Source organism: Anopheles gambiae, chromosome 2 (assembly GCF_943734735.2).
Source record: "Anopheles gambiae chromosome 2, idAnoGambNW_F1_1, whole genome shotgun sequence".
In the NCBI taxonomy this organism is placed as follows: Eukaryota; Metazoa; Arthropoda; class Insecta; order Diptera; family Culicidae; genus Anopheles; species Anopheles gambiae.
Window position 1 is genome coordinate 1,516,240 of NC_064601.1, and position 20,687 is coordinate 1,536,926.

General features: G+C 48.4%; 1 protein-coding gene across 1 annotated transcript; it reads right to left on the bottom strand.

Moving 5' to 3' along the window:
* Window positions 1–2,524: 2,524 nt before the first annotated feature.
* LOC3290438 (uncharacterized) lies at window positions 2,525–20,687 on the bottom strand. Its single transcript, XM_551639.4, has 5 exons — window positions 20,483–20,687; window positions 4,142–4,258; window positions 3,485–4,043; window positions 3,248–3,402; window positions 2,525–3,116 (listed from the first exon to the last, which is right to left on the bottom strand). The coding sequence occupies exons 2-5, from the start codon at window positions 4,214–4,216 to the stop codon at window positions 2,958–2,960; spliced, it is 948 nt and encodes a 315-aa protein (XP_551639.4). The 5' UTR covers window positions 4,217–4,258; window positions 20,483–20,687; the 3' UTR covers window positions 2,525–2,957.

The window sequence follows — 20,687 nt, forward strand, 5'->3', positions numbered from 1 at the left end:
CTAATGAGCGAATCAAGGGTAATTATGAATTATTCCCATAACAATTAAATAAACATGATTAAATCTGTATTTAATGATGATAAACCGTGTGTATCAATGCGTCCAAAAAGCCAAAACTACGATAGACTTTCGTTAAGCTCCCGAGTGAACATGTATGCAAATGCAGCCATGTGACTGTAAATTATCGAGAGCTTAACATCTGCATTACAATAATAAACCATCAGCACATCGGGAGTTAGATATACCGAACTTCTCCTTCTAGACATATTTCATCTGGACGGGGTGAGAGAATAGAAGCAGCCTACTGCCACTGCAATGGCCTCTTTAATCATCATTGCCATCAACATCATTATCCTGTTTTCCACACGCTTCCTCCTCCTGCCCTACATCACTGATTGCAGTTTTCAAACAGTACAAAGCTAGCTCGTTCCACAAATGAAGAGCAAAATTAACTGTTGATAAATTGTTCACCGAAAATAGTTTTCCCCCCGATCGTTTGCTTGCACCGAATTGCTTTTCCGAAGCACTGTCCGAAGTGTCTGTGTACGTGCGCTTGTTATGGTTGCTTTAATTCTAACCTCTTAACAAGCAAAAACTTACACACTCTCTGTGTGTTTTCCGTCTTGCGGCTTCCACACAGCGGGCGAAAAGGACAGTTGACCCACCCACTTTCCAGCGCTTGATTGTGACTGATCATTTGTTTCATTTCGAAATTTCAACAATCCAAACTATCCGACACCCTATTTCTGGGGCTCCCTTCTCATTCGTCCACCCCATTAGCTTTGATGAGTCACACAACCTACCCCACAACCTCCCTGTCGCTCGGAAACATTCGCCCTAACAAATGCGCCAAACCATCTCATGCGCTCTACGTCTGTGAAGTTCGACTTTTGTTCCGTTCCCATTGGCCGGACTCGACCCAAGACTTGTAGCAAATACTTTAACCGCCGTGTCCTATTTTGGTGGTATTCTTTTGCGCTGACCTTCGAAAACGAGCCGTTTGACTGTCTTTTACAAAACTTCGCCACCCAGCGCTGCAAAGGCTAGCTGCGGAAAGTAAGTTTTTCCAAGGGGGAAAAAACTTTTCCATTCACCGTTCAGCAGGATCTACTGCCCGCAGGTACGGCTTGGTACGTTCAAGCTGTGTAAAAGCACCACGCGTGCCTGTGTTTGTTTGTGAGTGTTTGAGCAAACTCATTGTGCAAAAGAAAGCCAGCGGCCTGGACCGTTTCCAGAGTGCGTTTGCTGAAGCACCAGCGCAACACCGGCGCTCGCCTTTTATCCGGCCCATAGTCGTTAATTTCAATTTGACGTCTATGAATATTTAACGCAAAACTAAATTGATTTCATTATCTACCACTGACACTGCCACCGACGGCAGGCCTGGCCCGGCCCAGGCAGACACATCGCACGCTCGAACAAATCAATAATAAATGCAAAGCTCAACAACAAATTGACAGTAACGTGCACAAAAGCCCTCCCTGGCGAGCGGAAAGTGGCGGCCAGTGGGAAGGATACTGGGAGGTACGCTTATCAGCTGTAGGCTGTCTGTTTGCAAAAGCCGGGAGAATAGTTTAGACAGCAGGCGCCAGGTGAAGGGTTTATTGGTTCTTCATTATTCATATGTTTGTACAATGGCACCACCATCGAGACACCATTCTTAACGCCCATGCCCAGGGTGTTTCATCCTTCCGCGCTTATCTACACACTCACACATCCATCTCCCTTTCCCCTTCCCTCTTCAATGTCCTGGTGAGATGTAATGGCGAGAAAATGGAACAAGATTTACACCCTTAGATAAAGCCGCACTCATCCCTACCATCGCGATAGGACGACCATGCGTCTCCATTAAACTTATCGTCCCTACCAAAGCGCATTGGCCTTCAGTTTCCACTTTTTTGCACCCATCCCGGTAGCACACCACGCAGGCACGAAATGAAGGAATCCCACATTCAATTTATTGCAATATTTTGCATATCATTATGGCGGCAACTTCGGTCCACTCCGGAGGGTGGTGGCCCAGTTTGTCTGACACGCACTGCTTGGTGTTGTTTTGCTTCGACGTCTTTTGCGTTTTCATTCTTCTCGCTGCCCAATTTACGTCACGGGTGATGGAGCAGTTTGTCAATTCTTTTCGCACTTATTTTCACTCCTGTTCCAGGGAATGAAAGAGAGGGAAAACCCACCCCCACCCCCATCCACCCGAACCAGCTCAGAATGATTAAAGCTTTAGCAGGAATGTGATACTCATCGTTCTATCAACGGACGCGCTGCGTCACGTGCTCGAAGTGAGGGGGCAAGTGGTATACTCTGGTATGGAAATGAACCCTAGACGAGCAGCACCAGTCATCATCAAAGGCGGTGGTGGACGTGACGATGAAGATGGTGAGCGTTTTTCGTCTCAACTTTCACGGCCAGCTCATGGCTTCAAGTGTCAAGGACGTCGGGTATCATTTGCTGGCAGCTTCCACCGTGCACTACACCCCATCTGTGCCCCATACCCCACCACCACGGCAGCCTGATGCTTATCTTCATTCAGTGCTTTATTATTTCACTCATTTCTCGATACCGCTCGTTCCGTTTTTTTTTGTACTTGAACATTCTCTCTTTTTATTTTCTTTATGGTCACTTATCTAATCACAATCTCTAGAGCGGAAAAGTAAACGTTCTTTTTGTCTATGTGTGTGTGATCTCCTATTGCCCAGCATTGTTCCCTGCGAGCAGGTCCAACACCGCCAGAGTCGACGCGTCCACGTTTTGGCGTTTGATCCCGTCAATCACTCTATTAATCTCACCATCAGCCATAGCAGGTACAGGTTCTCGCGCTCGCGAAAGGTCCTTTAGATGGTCTATCGCGCGCCTGACATCCTTATGCCTAATGTACGGTGAAATGGGTGACTGAATGGTATCAACTTTCGCCCGCGATACACTTCCGGCCCCGTCACAGGAAGTCAATTTTAAGCTTGATGGCATTGCGGATGGCCACGCTGGCGATCTCGGCACAGTACGCTGGCGGGCTTTGGTCCCGCCGCCGGCGTTCGCTCGCCCACGTTTCGGTAGAAGCGGTGCTTATCGCTCAACTGACTATAATAGTCCTCGAAACTGCCGAGCGGTTGCTGTGGAGATGGAACGTTGACAGAATAATTGAATGATACGATTCGTGAGTATTTCGCGGGAAACGATTAGGCACACGGCGACCAGCGAACCAGGCACTGATTTCGTTGGCGCTGCGCTTTTGCCAACTTACAGGCGAAAGAGACTCGCTCGATGAACTGCCCGTGGACGGAGCCCAGCCACTGTTCCAGCTGCCGCCAATGTCGCTTCCGTACGGCAACGACGACGACGTCGACGACGACGAAGGTACGTGATGGGTTGATGGATAATTGTGACCATTACCGACAGCTGCAACGAATCGTAACGAAATGCCCCTCAGTAAAACGCCTAAAGGTATGCATCGCCGCACTACAGCCTGCTTCAACCTTACCTGCATGGTAGCTCACAAAATCTTGAGGTAATCTCTGGGCCCATCCACCGTCCAATGGCTTCGGTGGGCGATAGTGTTCGTACGAGCCCAGCGGGACCTTCCCCAGCTGGACCACTGCTCCTCCCACGTGCGGTTTCTTCTTTTTGTAGTCGAAATTAAACACGGCATAGTTCGGCAGCCGAAGTTCCTTGAGGATCGGTGCCTTCGGGATGGCGTAATGGGGCGGCCGATGATGGGGATGATCATGCAGCAGCAATTTGTCACCGGCGTGCGGTATCAAGTACGTCGTATCGACCGTCGCCAGCGCATTGTGGCTGTACTCGCCCTCCGGCGAGATGTACCGATTGTCCGGCGTCTGCACGACGCGGAACGTTGGCCGTACGGTACGGTGCTGGTGCGGGTACACCTGGTACTGGCGCTGCTCGAGCAGCACACCGTCCGGCACGGCAATGCCATCCTTCTGCAGCCGGTTCAGCGCCAAACGATCGGTTAAAAAGGCCGAGTCCGGTATTTTGCCTCCGGCATGCGGCAGCACTTGCTCGCGAAAGAGTTGCCGTTTCTGCCGAGAGGGTTGAGAGAGGGGAAAGTGGGAGAGAAAATAGCGTTTCATCAGTACCGTACTCGGAAGGTGGCCTGGCCATGATGCTACACACTCACCCTGATTATGTGCGATAACGCGTAATGCTTGCTGAGCAAGATCGAGATTAATATTATGTACAGTGAAACCTTCATCCTGCCATGCAGTAGCCTGTCGGCTGTGTATCGGGGGTGGTTCTGGAAAATCACAAAGCAACAACCCACATACTATTAGATTAAATGAATCATTCGTAGAATGGACGCAAAACCCCGGTACATTGATATAGCAGCATCCTATCAGCAAGCTACATATGCATCGAGCGTCTCTCAAAAGTCAATTGAATAAAAAGAACTCTCATGCTCCATCGGCCTAACACCCAACAGCCCAAACACATGCAGCAGAACGGACATAGTTGCTCGATGCCGGGTTTGCCATCGGTGACTTTTCATAGCCCCCCCCAAAACAGTCACGCAGTGGTACAGTGTGCAGTGTATCCTATTGCCACAATCCAACCAAAAACCATACCCTGAGCTCGTAAACGTAATTAAACCGAATGAAAATCAGGATTTTGGCCTTCTTTTGTTTTCACTGCACGGACTGCACCCACAACAGATGCCGATGTGTTACCCGCAAATGATCTTCCTTAAGCTCTTCAGTCCCGCTACCACCCATCCCCCTCGGCTGTGGGAACGATGTGAGAACCAGAGGAAGATATAATTTATCCACCCATTGCTCGTCCGGAGCTCAAACCACGCCAGAACGGCACTGAGCCACGGCTACCCCTACTGCTCCCGTACAACACTTCGGAGCAGTTGTGTGTCGACTTTCGCTCGGTTAGGAAAATTGAAATTCAATGCATAACGCACGTGTTCGAAGTGGACAAAAGTTTTGTTTCGTACAGAACTTGTTTGACCACAAGCGCCCAAAATACACTCACACACACCCTGTGCTGCTGTTGCTACGGGCAGCTGTTGTCGCTCGGTCGACATTTGTTATAATGAGGCCGAAACTTATTCATGGTTCACCCGAGGTTTGCAGCATCTTTGCCGAACCGAAACTCCATCCTACGACGGAAAATATCATCCGCATTGATTTATTGTTCTCACTTTATCATATGTTTATCCGATTATAGATAGCAGATACAATGGGCCGGAGAAGCTTTCGGCAGTTTCGCACTCTGCTAGTGGTTCCACATCCAGGAACAACCCGACCAGACTCCCTCAGTGTACGTATCGTGTTTCGTCTCAATCAGCTCCCGCCGGCACCACAATCCGGGAACTGCTTCGGAGATATTTCTGATGAACTTTCAGCAATGCTCGGCGAGTACACAGAGCACACCGGTATGCTTCGGACGAAATCCCCCGAGGAGATCATCATCGCCTGCACCGATGGCACAGAGTATGGCCGGCGTTTCGGTTACGTGTCCATGCGGCTACGCACAAACAATAAACCAGTGTCGGACCGTATCGATTGCAATCCGGTCAGGTACCAGGAAAAGTATCACGGAAAACCTCCAAAGAGTTTCGTGCATGGTAAATGCAATTGATATCTCGTACGTACTCGCTCATCTAGCCTCGGAAATGGAAACGGAGTGCATGGGCTGGTCAAGCCTTATGATCATGCACGGAATGTACGCTCCGGCATTGAATGTGTTTCAATTGAAATTTCATTGATTGAAAAACATTCGCTCGTGGTGAACCGTTATGAGTGAACTGTTGTACTTAACCACAAGCAGCATGAATACTTCCGAAGCAGTATTTGCAGTGAGTGGGAATATTCACTTCAATTAAGTCCACTCCAATCATTTGAAGCTAGCACGTCACTTTCTGCTCTTGTCTGTAAGCTACACTGAATCATTCTAAAGCATCAATCAACCATCAACCGCCTCGAGCAACAGATGCAAAACTGCAGTTAACATCGCAAAACATTCCAATCATTTCATTGGCAATTGATATCGCGTTCATTCTTAGAAATGATCGCCTTATTCACCAATGTACATCAACTACCTTGCTACATCTTGCACCGCCGGTGGTGTGTCTACGCCTCACTTCACGCCCCTAACGTCACGGTCAATTACAGGCAACCCAATCTTCTCTAGCCGGGACCGCTGGACACGCTGTCTTTCTGCATCACTTTTCCAATTTCCTCTCGGATAAATTTTAATTTAAACAAAGCACAAACGAAAGCACGCTGACAAATGTAAATCAAGCCCTTCCTTCCACAAGCTACCGCTCTAGCGACGAGGGACTTTATTTTTTCCCTTTTTCTTCGAACGTGCGAAAAGAATCCTTTCTCTGTCGCAAGAAAAGCTTGCCCGTTTCGGACCTTCGGATCTACGGGTTCGCCCTTACCCTGCACCAAACCGGCAAGAAACGGCCGTCTGTCCCCCGAAGGAAGTCGAATAAATAAAGATGTCTTTGTTTTCTTTTCACTCGCCGCACATTTACCCGTAGCTCTACAGGGCTCTACGTAGTGGGTTACTTTTGTTGTCTTTTGTTATTGTTACGCTGTGTTGTTGGTGATGATTCTTCACAACCAAACGCCACACTTCCGTTTCCGCTCGGTCACCTTTCCCGGGGCTGGCCATGAGCAGGAGCTTTGTTTTCTCTCCCATCCTCCTTGCGCCTGGTCGGTGGGACGCTGCGGACAAAACAAACCACCCACATAAACATCCTCGACAGTTTCAGGTTCTCCCGCCCAAGGGAGAGCCCGGTTCGATCTGCAGAGTAAGGGGGAAGGGAGATGAAAGGACACTCGGTTGCAAGCAAACCGAATCCAACGCCAGTGTACACCTCACCCTGGTGAGGCTAGTGAAAAGTGGCAACAAAAACCTTTTCCTAGCGATAGCAGATTGTTGACTGAATGGCTGAATGGTACTTGCCGAAGGCAACAGCACACTGGGCAGGGGACGCGGGGCACGGGGACAGCCAAGATGAACCAACGGTGGGTGGATCATGATTCACTGGCACCGGTCCCGTGGAGGAAAAGCTAAATAATAATGAAACAACAACATGGAAGAAAATTAAAGGGATAAAAAGGAAACCCAAGTGCCATTGTGTTACAGCAACCGTGTCACCCGAAGCAGGTATCTTTTTTCAAAGGTAACCGAGTCCCGTCCTGACCTGTCGCCAGGCTGAAGGAGCTCACGGGTCCCCAGCGCAGGATGGATGGGTTACAGTGACCGCACCGGACGCCCTGTTTCTCCCCCCCCGCAGAGCCAATCGGGCCGGCTCCTCAAGCAACGGCCAAAGGGGAGAAAGGGGAGAACATCGTTGTAAAACACTAACACCAAAGAATCCGGTGTTAAATCTACGATGGTAAATAGTGGTAACCAGGGCGAATAAAGCATCCGGAGCGTCAGAGCAACCGACCCTGCGAGAAGTGAAGAGAAGTAGAAAACCCCCCAGAGAAGAGCCCCCAAGCCCACAACGGGAATGATGAAAAATGACAAAGGAATAGAAAGTAATAATTGAAGTCATACAAAATAGAAACAAATGCCATATCGTATGAATACCCATTTGGCGATTCCACAATGCACAACTACCACCCCCAGCTCCGCCTTTCAGCAGAAGGTTCTAGCTCAACGAAAGCTTTCTACTTTTATATTTCCTCGAAAGCTTCACCACCGACACGGGGATGGAGTGAAAATGTGATTCCGTATTCCGATGGTAACATCTTCCACCCAGCCCTTTTACCGGTTGAGACACCTGTAAGATCTCACGGTTTCATTCGGTCGCTTTGGTCTTGGCATCACCCTTTTCCACCAAAAATGGTGCTGCGGTGGTTCGGTTTTGTTTTGACGTTAGAACGAAACCAGAAACTTGAACCCTCATCACAGCGCGACACTTTTGTCCAGCAAATATAGCGCCAAAGAATGGAAGAAAGGGTGCGAAAAATTACTGCACAGCCACACCCAAAGCGTCTGCGGCGGGGAGGAAGAGCCATACAGCACCCAGACGGCTCTCGCCGTCCCCCAGCTGTGGCGAGTGTTTGTCGAGGATTTGAAGCATTGTCTAGAGCTAAGTCCCAACCAGCTTTTGCCACCGCGATCATGCACCCGAGTTGCAATGGCTGTGGGAGCCGTGGTAGTCTTCAGATGCAAGTAAATAAACACGTCGAGCTGTCGAGTGTTTGAGGTGTTGGAGTTCAATGAGAACTTTACACTTCATCTGCAGGAAGCTGACAGCACAGAAGACATCACATCAGACATTCGATTAATAATAGATGGGATTTTTTTTTCGGAAACTTTTCCTGGCCGGCTTTGTTGTGTACCATAAGTGGCGCTCGTTTTATAAGTTTGATTGTTGAAAGTGCTCTAGGCAATCTTTGAAAGAGTGTTTCCGTATTCGATTTCTAATGGAAGAACGAAGAATATTGAGGACCAGGCTTAAGAGGTTTACTTTTTACAGCTCATCTTGCTCTGCCACAGCAAGGCAACTCTGTTCAATTTCTTCGACAATACTGCCCCAGTAACAAACCCCTCAAAGTACTAACAAGTGCCAATGGAACCCACCTACCCACCTACGAATGGACTTTGTGTCGATCAATTAGCTCTGCACTCAGCAAAAACTGCCGACGAAAGTGTCCCTGCCCAAAAAGGGGTCGGGTGATACTGCTGTTGCCCAAAAATAGAAACGTCACCGAATGTTTGCAAAAATACCACAAAACCACATCGTCCCGGATGCCCGACCGTCATCAGGCAGGGATGAAACTATTCTGCAATCGCAGCTGATGCTGTTGCTGGATTTTGATGAACTCGTACGCGGTTTGGGGCATTGGACGAAAAGACGACGACGACGACAAAATTCCAGTCCCTATCCCAGTGTCTCTGTGCCTCCTCAGCATCCACACAGCGACTGTCGAATCTTTTTCGACAACTCCCACAGCACCCGGGTCGGTGCACGGATCGACATCATCGTCCTCGTCCTCGTCGTGTAGAAACCACGGTCAATTATTCATTAGCCACATTGTGTCCACCCGTAGGAGCACCGACTCGCAGCGAGCACCCTGGACGGACGCACCGAGTTCTTTCCAGACAGACTCGGCCCGGTGGCCCGATGCAGCGAAGGCGTGCAGGGGGCAGTCCTTCTGGACACGACGTGAAACAATTTGCAGCGGATAGGGCCATATGGAGTGAAGTGCTCTTAGTGCTGTTGGGGAGCAGTGCGAGTGCTCTAAGGAGGCGCTATTCGTTCCGAGCGGACTTTCAGTAGTGTGGTGTTTGCTACCCGGTGGTGCTGCTGCTGCTGCTGCTACTGCGTGCTACAAAAATACCGGCCATCATTAGTCTTCATTAGTTCCCACTCGTGAATTCCTTGTGCACGAGGAGTGGCCCTAAAGAGTCCCTGTTTGCTTCACTTTTCGGGTGCATTAGAAAATGGGGCACACTGCACAGTAGTTACCGTGAGATGATATCTTCCTTTTTGGGAAAATTCTTCACAGCACGGAAACGTTACATTCATAATTTGCTAATTTTATGGACTTTTTCTTGAAACGTTACCTCCCGACAGACAGACAGTTTCAGGAACCACTGTTCCTGATGCCTATATATTTATTATTGCCCCGGCTCGATAATGGGACGGCACGATTGCTCGGCAGCGCTTATCCACAGTCTATGACCCCGCAATAAACAATTAATTCACACCCCCAGCAGATCTCTGTTTGGCTAAATTAATTTCATTCCACTTCATGGGCCCAAGCCCCATCACGCAGTGCTCGCTGCCTGCCAAACCAAACAGTAAACCTTCGATATCATCTTTCTTTCGCCCCCCCCCCCCCCCTTCCACAAACCCAACGAAAGTGCCCAAATTTACGATAATTGATAATTTTAAAACAATAAAAATTAACTTCAGCCAACAGCGCGCCGGCGCCGGCAGCTGAAACGTTACAAACGCTGCGGCGATGGCGATCGCCCGACTAAAACTGACGTACACTTGGATGAGAAAACACCACGGTGGCAGCAGCAACAACAATATCGGAATTAATATTCATGAGCAGAACGTTATTTCCAAACCATACCGTATTTCTTTACAATGTGCTCCACCGTCTTGTAGTGCCGGGTGCCGGGGTCCATTTCGAGAAAGAAGTGAGCTTGTGATGAAATGCACGGCTCTGGGCACCTACAGGGCCCAGAGCGTAGAGTGGCAAAAACACGACCAAAGTCAAACCACGATCCCATTTTCCTCCTCCGGGGTTTGGATCCGCCTAGAGTGGGCCGAGGAAAGCGTCCTTCTTCGACCGCGAAAGCGATCTGCCTTTGCTACACATCACTCTAGTGGGTGCGGCATGTGTGTATGGTGTGCTCATAGTTTGCCGCTTCTTACAACTATCTTCTCTTTCCATCCACGGTTCTCAGGAACCGTGTGCACACGGTCATCACACACAAGGATAGTCCCGGTGTCCGGAGAAACTGTATCACTTCGCTACCGGCTTTGCCGGTTATGTTTCACCAGAACTCTGGTTTAGTCGTTAAGTGTTATTGGAGTTTAAAACAGTTTTGCTTTTATTTATTTAAAAAATGCTCCTCCCCAGCTCAAGCAGACCAGCTTCACCTGCCACCAGGGCCAATGTGTGTGGCTGGCAGATCGTTAGGAAAGAAGCAGAATCTGGCTGGATCAGAACACGGCGCGCAGAAGTGGCAGTACCTGATTTCAGCATGATAGCGCCAATAAATTTCCCCCGGAACGAGCACTTACACACCAGCCAGTAAGGGGCCAGTGCCGGCTGCCGGGGGGAAAAAATGTGGGCAAGCGAAAGTGAGCAGAAGCAAGAGTTCCCCGTTGTTGCGTACCTCTGCCCCCGGCAGAGCCGTTTTAGTGCCACCGATGGGAAAAATATTTATAGAGATATAATTTTCCTCCGATGATTATCTTCTTCTGCCTGGCCTGGGACGATTACGGCGCCAGATCTTTCGTTAAGTCCATCATGGGGACTATGAATCACTATCACTTTTGCGCTCTTCGCCACGGAACGCTTTCACTAGGTAGTTAATTTTTCTGCTGCGATTCGGACAGTCGCTAACGAACGATGGAAACCTCAGAACAGCTACGGGACGTGGCTGTATAACTACGCACCCGCATTAACTTATTACGGTTGGGAACGTTTCAACGACTTGGTGTGTTTATCTGACCACAGAAGTAAATAGTAGATCACTTCATTTATCTTTTTCCCCTGTATTACATTCGATATTTATCAAATTTCAACTGCTTCCTTAGCATTGTTATTGGATGTAACTCATTTTACGAAACCATCTTAACGAAAGGATAGCTCAATTATAATAACCAAAGTCATCGTTCACCGGGATCAAACACATCGGGCATAGGTTCAAAGATGCATATTAACCTATTCAATGCACTGTTTCAGATGTGACGCAGCACGGTATACCGACCCGTACTCTCACATTCCCCGACCCCGTACACTTATTGATCAAACAAGCTCAAGTGCACAATCTCATCAACAAAGTTTCGCACCAGTCCTGCGGCAGCAAGCATCTCGGGACGATTCGACCGGATTCATGATACAATCGAAGCGCCGCGGCGCTGCGTCAAACACACTTCAAGAGATGTCCATTCGTATCGCCGTCGTCGGCATACCTTTCGCAAAATGCGCTAATGCAGGCTCGGACACGCGGCCCGATAATCAATTCGTTGCATGTTTGCATAACCGTAACCCTAGCTAACGCTCATCCGCTGCTGCACCGGTGTACTACGGTCAAGTTGCAAGTAAACCCGATACTGGCGATCGAGTGGCGTGAAGCGATGATGGCATGATTCGTATTAATTCCAGAAACTCTCCTGTTGCTGCTAGAACGTGATGAGTTTGTGGTTCAATCACTAATTATATTGCGAAAACATATCGGCTTCATCGGCGTGGTAGAAGATGGTGGTTAAGCTTTCTATTATAGTATACTTGGTTCATCATTTTAAGCATTTAATATTTATTTCATAATTGTCAGGTACTACGACGTTAGGTAGTTTTCCAATTTCTTGGCGTTTTTCAACACCTTTATGAGGTAGAGATGTTTAAATATATTCATGTAAACTCAATAACTCTCCAAAAAATCTTTCTCACACACAGCCATCCGCTTGCCATCCACTTTAGTAGGAAAGAAAAATAGAACGAATCCCAGTACCCAACACTGTCCCCAGAGGAGCACAAAAATCAACGTTCCAATAGGCCACCGGCCGCCTCTGGTTCCACTCAAAAGCTCATCTGTTTTCACATCATGTTTATCATCGATACGGATCATTAATCGTTCTCTGGTCGTTTCCGTTCGCACCTCCAATTCCTTCCAATTCCTGCTCCTCCTCCTTCCCGCCACGGCTATGCAGACTGTCCAATATTAGACCGTCCTACCACAATCAGTCCTTCCGCCGAACCTGCGAGCACAACAGTCCTTCCTTGGGTAGGTGCAAAATCTACATGCGGAGCAAACGCATTCACCCACACACACACACACACACGTCCAGTAGAGATATCGACATCGATTGCTCATTTGTTACGAATTTTCGGGCGGTCGATAAACTTTTATGGACCAACCTAGAGCTCTATCTCTTCCAGCACCGGACGTTGGATGCTATGTCCAGGTTCGTTCCTTTTTTTTTGCTTCGGTTTTTGCAAGAGCTCGTCCGTACACATCAGCTCCCCCGAACGGTAAAACCACACTTTGCAAGAGTTTTTCCTCCTCTAGTAAATGCCCGCAAAAAGCTCTAAGTCGTCTGAACCGCTGGACAGTAAAAACCCCCCATTGGCCACATAAATTGAAGCCGATTGATATCCATCGACAAGTGTCTCTTCCGCCGAGGTGGATGGGCGGGCACAGCCAAGGGAACGCATTAGGGAGACACATTCGATTAATCGATGACATCACTTCAACTAGTTCCCCGATTTGTCGTAACGGTTTCCCTCCCATTGCTTAGCGAAACTAAACGCCCAATGGGGCACATTACTTTCCCGGGCCTCTTCAGATGCGAACGTTTCTTCACTCGGTTCACTCGGTTCCGACGCAAAAGCCTCTCCATCTCACCGTGCGCACGGCCCGAATTAGCCACCTCGAGTGCTGCGCTTACGGCTTGGGGGTAAATCACATTAAAAGCTTCAATGCCACCGTGTACGTAAAGTGGCTGCTGTTGCTCAAATTAAAGACATCGTTTGCGATCATTAAAGTGGGGGGAAGTGGCTTCATATTTCCCAACGCACAACGGCGTGTGCAAATGCATGGGTTTCCAGCACCAACATCCAACCCACGGGCAGCAACATGATGTAAAGCCATTCCACGGTAGCTCGCGAGCGTTTTGTCATATTTTCATTAATAGAGCACCGACGCTATCTGATTGCATTTGGGTTGTTGTTTTGGTAAGGCCCTTTTCCGAAGCCAACCAATACGCCCGTCGACCGTGCACCCGTACACACGCGTAATGTTGCACGCTAACACTGTAATTGAAAACTCCGCAGGTTGGCGGATTCAAACATCCATTTCCCTCGCCTCCACCCCTCTCCCCCCTCCCTCACACCGTCCCAGCGGTAAAATAAAACGACTAATGAAAAACGAATCCGTCAATGAGGCAGCAATGCGAACAAGCGGGAGATGAGCCGGAGCATGGTAATGGCAGCCGTCGAACAAGCCTTGCGCCTTGCCCGAGAGCACGATGGCGCGTACACCGCCGACACGGTTTTTTCAATTTGACAGAATGATGAATGGCACCAATGCGGGCGAACGGGAGTTTCATCTATTGCAACATCATCTCTTTGCCTCGACGGGGGCCCATCATCTTCTTCCGCGCGCGACCGTTCGCCGCATTTTTCCGATCATCTTCGAGGCGGCTGCGCTACACACACAAACACACACGCGCGCGGGCACGCACGTTGTTTCGCCGAAATCGCTCGCGAGCCATTTATCAGCGCGCACACGTCACGAAATGGTAGTTAGCTGCTAATAAATTTCCATCTCCCATTTGGAAATGAGATTATAATGCCCCCACGACGGAGACCACCCCAGAGTTGGGCGTGAGGTTTGTGACTTGACCCGCCCCACAACCTTCCTTGCGTGGTTACGTGTTGTCCCTGTCCAAATTGGAAGTGAAAAGTTCCAGAATTTAAATGAAGATCTGCTTTCAGCACTTGCCAACCTTGCTGGGTACGTAGAACTGTTATCGTCTACACACACACGACTGTCACAGACCATTCCGTTTGGCTTCCTTCCACGAACTTATCAATCCCAAACTCCCCCATTTGCCAAGCGATAACGGTGAGACATCAGTTTCCTCCCCAAAACGGACGGAAAACTGTTGGCGATCGGGGAGGTTTGCAAAAGTGCCTTCGTGGTTTTTGCGGTCCCCCGTGCCAGCCGATGCCGCAACCCCAACGGTGTGTGTACCCGTTCTGGCCGGTGCACGGGACAGCACGCGAAAAACAAACGAAACGCCCGCCGCACGCGCTCACTTGCGGTGCGCGGGCGAAATCACACCCATAAATTTCCACCGGCTTAGCCGTGGCGGATTAAAATTGAATTTATGAAATTCGTGTTACGCCGCACAGTTACAATCATCGACTCTTCGAACTGGTAGATAACGGGTGGAACAGTGTTTGTGTCCGGGAGGAAGTGAATACGTTAGTGTGTGTGTGTGTGTGCTTGGGCGAAGTGAACTTTCCCAAGCGCTCGGATAGATTCCTTTTTGCCACATGGAACGATGGGGCGATGATGAACGATTCTGTGTTGGTGGGCTCCCCTAGCTTCGCTGCCACTGCCCCCCTCCCCTCTCCACCTCCGAAACGGCGCACTTTATGAACTGTAAATTACTAGTGCCACATGGTAGGCTTTACAGTGCATGTGTTCACAATATCCTCTCTCGCACTCATTGAAGCACTCCCCCTCAGCCCCGGCTAAACTACAAAAGCCGATAATAAGTCGCGGTCGCGTTCGTCGCCAAATCGTACACTGTAGCGGCTAAATTATTTACAGCCAGCGGGCGCTACAACCCCTCCCCCCCCCTCCCTCCCTACAATCGTAAGCCACCGTCGCCCGGAAAGGTCCGCATACGTCATGAGCGACACACATCCAGCGGCCCACAACCCGCTGCTCGCGCTCATAAATCCTTTCCAACCGCAATCCAGCTCGTTGATGTGCGGCGGCCTGTTTGCCGAGCGATGATTGAGCATTCTGGGCGCCTCCGTCTGTCAATTTCGTGCTAAATCCCATCCATTTGGTACACCGCAAACGTGTACGTGTGTGTGTGTGTGTGTGTGTGTGTGTGTGTGTGTGTGTGTGTGTGTACGTGTGACTTTTTTCCCCATGTTCTGGGAGAAACTTAATCGATGGGTTAACCACCCATCAATTTCCATGCCATGGGAATGGTTTAATAAGCATTTTCCAGAATCATGGACATTGGTATATTAGAAACACACTTTAGACAATTCGAGAGAGAGAAAAAACACACACCGATAGATTGATATTTACGACACACCCACAGTACTTTCCCATTTTCACTAACTAATCCCTTTTTCGATCGATAACCTTTTGACCTTTATTGAGCATTTCAGTGGTCGTTGATACTCCCTCTGGCGCGTAAAACTGCAATTCAGAAAATATCCTTCCAATCATCCCACACGGTGTTCCATCACACATCAGTCCGGAAAAGGTTGACACAGAGGGAAAAAAAATGCTGTACTCACACCGGTAAACGTGTCTCTGCATTGCAACAGTTTGCACCATGCACTCGTGTACTGGCCCCAGGGTTGCGGTGCAAAACTTTTCCGAACGAGAAGCCTTATAAAAAAAACCCCTGCCATCCATCCGTGCCAGCATGCTGGGTGGGCCAATCGATTCTTACTCGATAGGCTACCATCGTGTGTTGGTTCGTTCTGCGCCACGTGCAAATCACATCAAGCTATGCACACGCAATCAAATGTCCATGCTTAATTGCTAGCTGAAGGAAAACGAGTGCACGAGATAAGTGGTTTCTCTCTTGCTCTCTCTCTCTCTCTCTCGCTCTCTCTCACACACACACACTCTTTCTCTTTCTCTCACTGTCATACATACAAACCGCAACATTACACGGTGTGACAAACGTGTGTCCGGGCGCGATCCTTTCCGTTCGAAATGACACGTATCGGACAGAACCACACACACACACACACCGTTCGCCGTGGGACCATGTCCTGCCGGATGATCTTTCCGGATTGGTTCTGCCGGTGTCGCGAACCGCTACCGTCTGTGGTCACACACACACACACGCAGAAACCGTGGCTAGAGGCAAAACCTCGAAAACATTCAGGTTTGGTCGTGCGGGAATCCTCTTCAGCGTGCCTCAGTGTGTGCAATATGCGTTGAAATTCTTCCCCAACCTGTTGTCCGACAATTTTTGGGTACAACCGAACTGTAATCATGGTATGGTATTGATTTCTTAGCGGCATACCCATGACAACAATTGCCCTTGCTCTCTTTACCAGCATTAGCAATGCATCGTTTATCGTCTATTAGGTACAACAATTTCTCAAACCTCACGCAGACACAACATCCATTACGGAATTGGAATATCATTTCAGGGTCAGTGCTGCAATCAGACGCCCGAAAGCGTGTCGTGCGTAAGCACCCACAGGTCGCGGGAAATGGTCAAAAGTTATGGTCAATTTTAAGCTCCACCGTTGGCTAGCAACCACAACGATTGCACGTTTCAAGATGAACAGCATTCAAATTGCTGGAAAAGCGTTAGATTGCCATAGCACCCCTAATGAACCGCTTTAGGTCGGTTGGACAAAGTGAGTTTTTCCTCTTCTTTCTGACCTTTGATCGTTTCACCGCGTCGTATGGAAAATTGGTATGTCTATTGACGGTTGCTTCTTGTTGCTATTCATTTATTCTGAAACGAGCATTCCTCAGCGCTTCAAAAGGACTATCATTTGGCCAGTTTGCTTACAAGCGGTGGACAAGCTTCCAGGAATTGTTACACTTGTTGCTAGCTGGAGACAACCTAGAGAAATTGGGTAATGAGACCAATACTCTCCAGAGCTCTGTCGTCATTATTTAGGCCATGGTTATCTCCACAGGCAACTGCTTGAATATTCGAGGACATGGACATTTTTATCTATAAATTATTTATGTGAATGTTGAAATTGATTCGTAACTCATTTTACCAAACGGCGCCGATTTTCGAACAATTTCTACCAAAAAATGGGCCTTACCCACATTCCCGGTAATTTATTATCGAGTGGCCTCTCGCCAACGCAAACCCTCCACAAACAAGTGTTAGTGCGGGCTAACATCTAGACCAGACCAGGTCCTACCATACAACCGCGCACTGGAAGTATTAAATTATCAATTAAAATTTAATTACTCATTACAATCTTTAACGGTCACCTTTCGCGGGTACGTACGGGTTCGCGGGTTGCGGGAGAGCGCCGTACCCCGTTTAGATTGACAAATTGACAACTTTTACCACGCAACCCGTCGGCGAAAGCTCTCTGCCGGCGCTGCCAGCTCCAACCTGAGCCCAAGCGTTAATTTAACCTTTCCCAATTAACTTTGCCTTTTGGTTGGGCGGATTACAGCACACACTGGATGGAAAATGTTTACAAATCCCTTGTCATCTATTTTTATGATGCTTGCGATGCGGAAACGAAATGTTCGTCCACTTCGGTGCCATTCTTGGTTGCTGTACGGAATGGCGTTTGTATTAAGCTAATGATTCTCCCGTTCGGGAAGTCGTACCTTTAAAGTGGCTTACAATTATACTCCACTGAACTGTTTAGCTGAATGTTGCAGCAATCGTAGAACTTTTAAGGGAATGCGTTTCACATCGTCGTTAGTGATCCAAAGCATTGCTTATTTCAACATTATTGATTTGCTACTTTCAATATACACATTGCCGCATTACATGCCAGCCTACGGGCAGTTAATACACTTCAAACGTTTCAGTTTCCGTTCCGAAAGCTGTTGCATAAAATGGCACATCAAAAGTGTGTACAATATTCTCCAGAAACTCATCAGATAATTGCATTCATCAGCTTCCAATCCTTTCCCCTTCATTCAGACGCAGGTTACGATTGCATAACCATCCTGCCCAAGATCGTCCCACTCGTCGACAATGGGGAAAGCGGCCGCTTTAAATGGAACAGAAAATCAATACCAATCCATTCCTGCTTGTCCTGCGCCCCTTGAACCTGCCGCAAATCCAGACGAATGCTTCTAATCGAATTAAACTTCCTTTCGATCGTCCAAGTGTTCGATGCATGCCAAGTGGTATAAAAACGGAAGGATAGGCGAACGAGCTCAACGTTTGCTTTGAGTAGATTTTTTACTCCTCTCATCGTCTAATCCAATCTGAAGCATTTTGAACGACGCTAGCAACGCAGCCATGCACCCTCCAAGGATGCGCACACACAATAGTGCAGCAAAAAAAACTATACACTCTGACCAACAGGATAAAGCAATGAGTAGGGACGGAAAAGTGCAGAATCAAACAATGCAATGTGCACTGTGCACTCTAGGGAGAGTCTGGAGTGAAAGGAAAACACACAATGCAACAAATTCTAGCTGCAATGCGCGGCTGCTCGCGGAATGTCTAAGAAACGGGGGGGCAACAATCATAAAAATTTAAATTGAATGAATCCACTGCACAATTCTTTCGGTACGCTACGCTTCTACTCTCCGTTTCTGGTCCTGTGCATTTGTAACGAACCTTTGGTATGTTACTATTTTCACCATTTTCTTTTCACTTCTTTTCATCGTATTGTCTCATTGCAGCAGACAAAAAAGGCGAACGTCCCAGGGCAGTTTGAAGAATTTACTTTGCTTCCCCGTTGATAGTTTTAAACTTTGGTAGAAGATTTTCATTTTGAAAGTTTATGCTACCACAGTGACAGCAACAGCAGACCTTGACATAACAACAAACTGATGACTTCATTTAAAAAGCAAACTCTTATCTACTGCCAACCAGCCAACGGCCAGCAGAAGCCTCCGGGAATCGAACCCCTATTTCTCTATGCACCTGCTAACCTCACTGCATCGGTGTTCCATAACCGTAAAATTTGCTTCATGCCTCTCCAGCCCTCCCCTCGTAAGCGTTTTGATAACAATCCTAACGGTCGTACATTAACGAACCTGTCTCTTCAGCTCTTCGGCACGAGAAACAAAAGGTTTCGGGCGCCACCGGGTTGCACATAATAACCGTCTGTGTGTGTGTTTCTGTGTGCGTGTGTGTATGCATTTTCTTTGCGAGAGCTTTCCTTTCCCCATCTGCGTTTATCTGCGGGCTCATGTGAGTGCGAGCACACATTAGCATAATTTCGTAAACATTAACGCAAACGCCGAAATCGTCTACCGTGCCCCCAAAGAGCGGCACCGTACCACTAAATGCCAGTAGTCGCATCGCGCACCAGCAGCTCGACAAAAGATGGATGCGATATGCCGGCCGCCAAGAAAGACAGCCAAATTTATGACCACCTGACCTTAGAGAACGAGTGACGGAGGCGAGACGAAGGAGAGAACAAGCGATGTTGTCGGGAGAAGCGTGATTTTGTGTACGCGTGTGCAATCCAGATACCCCGCTAAACGGGCACCGTGAAACAATAGATCACCAGGCGCGATATGACTGAGAAAATTAACAACACCCATGAGGATGATCTCTTGCTCCGTACCGTGCGGCATGAATTAAACAATGCGAAGAGTGGCATAAAAGTCGATGTACATTTTTTGTTTCCTTCCAGTTGTTTCAAAACCACCTTTTTCCACCGCTCTCTCGCTACCAACAGTTCTTGCATAATTGCACGTGCGAATACACCGTAGACGGAGGATAGACCCGATCTCCGGATGATCGATCGAAAACGAGATTCTACAAAGTACAATCTCCTTTCATCGTAACACAAATTTGCACGTTTCGAACCGAGGGGCTTACGATTAGGGCACGGATACACACAGCGCGAACGATCATTGGAGGTGTAATCGATGTTGAAAGTAACTGCGTCCCACTAGCACTTTTCTAAATACTTTGCCCGTTCAGGCAGAAGCGGCGCTACTACGTGCCTACAAAGCCCCTGAATACGAAAACCACCAATACAATAAGCCATTAAACTGGAGCTTTAGTTGCCATGGAAACGAGAGGAGGTTGGTTTGTATTTACTTGTGCCCCTATCGACCGATCTAATCCACCTGAGAAGGACTGAGAATCCTATGGCATCGGTTTGCACTATTGCGAAAGGAGAAAACGATCACGATCACTCCCACCGTCGATCTGCCTTTCACCCGATAAGCTGAACGGGGGCACGCTCAAGTCAACACCTTATTTGGCTTTTTAGCTCCCTTCCTTCCAATGCCCCACAGCAATCACCCATCGATCTTAACGAACACTGCACGGAAGCGTTTGCCGAGCCTGTTGCAATGATTAATGAAATCCCATCACACCATAACGATCGTCCGTGCCACTCACTATGAATCTTCTGGGGTTGGGATTTGAGATGGTTTCCGGTCGCTATGCTACGATAACGGCGTAAACGTTTCACCTCAGCTTAACATTGGCACCTGTTTCGGCTGTTATGTCACTGGCAGTTCACGTCGATGTCGATGTCGTATTTCACTCGTTCAAACATAAATCACCCGCACCCGAGCGGCAGCTTCCGTTGTGTACCTAATGA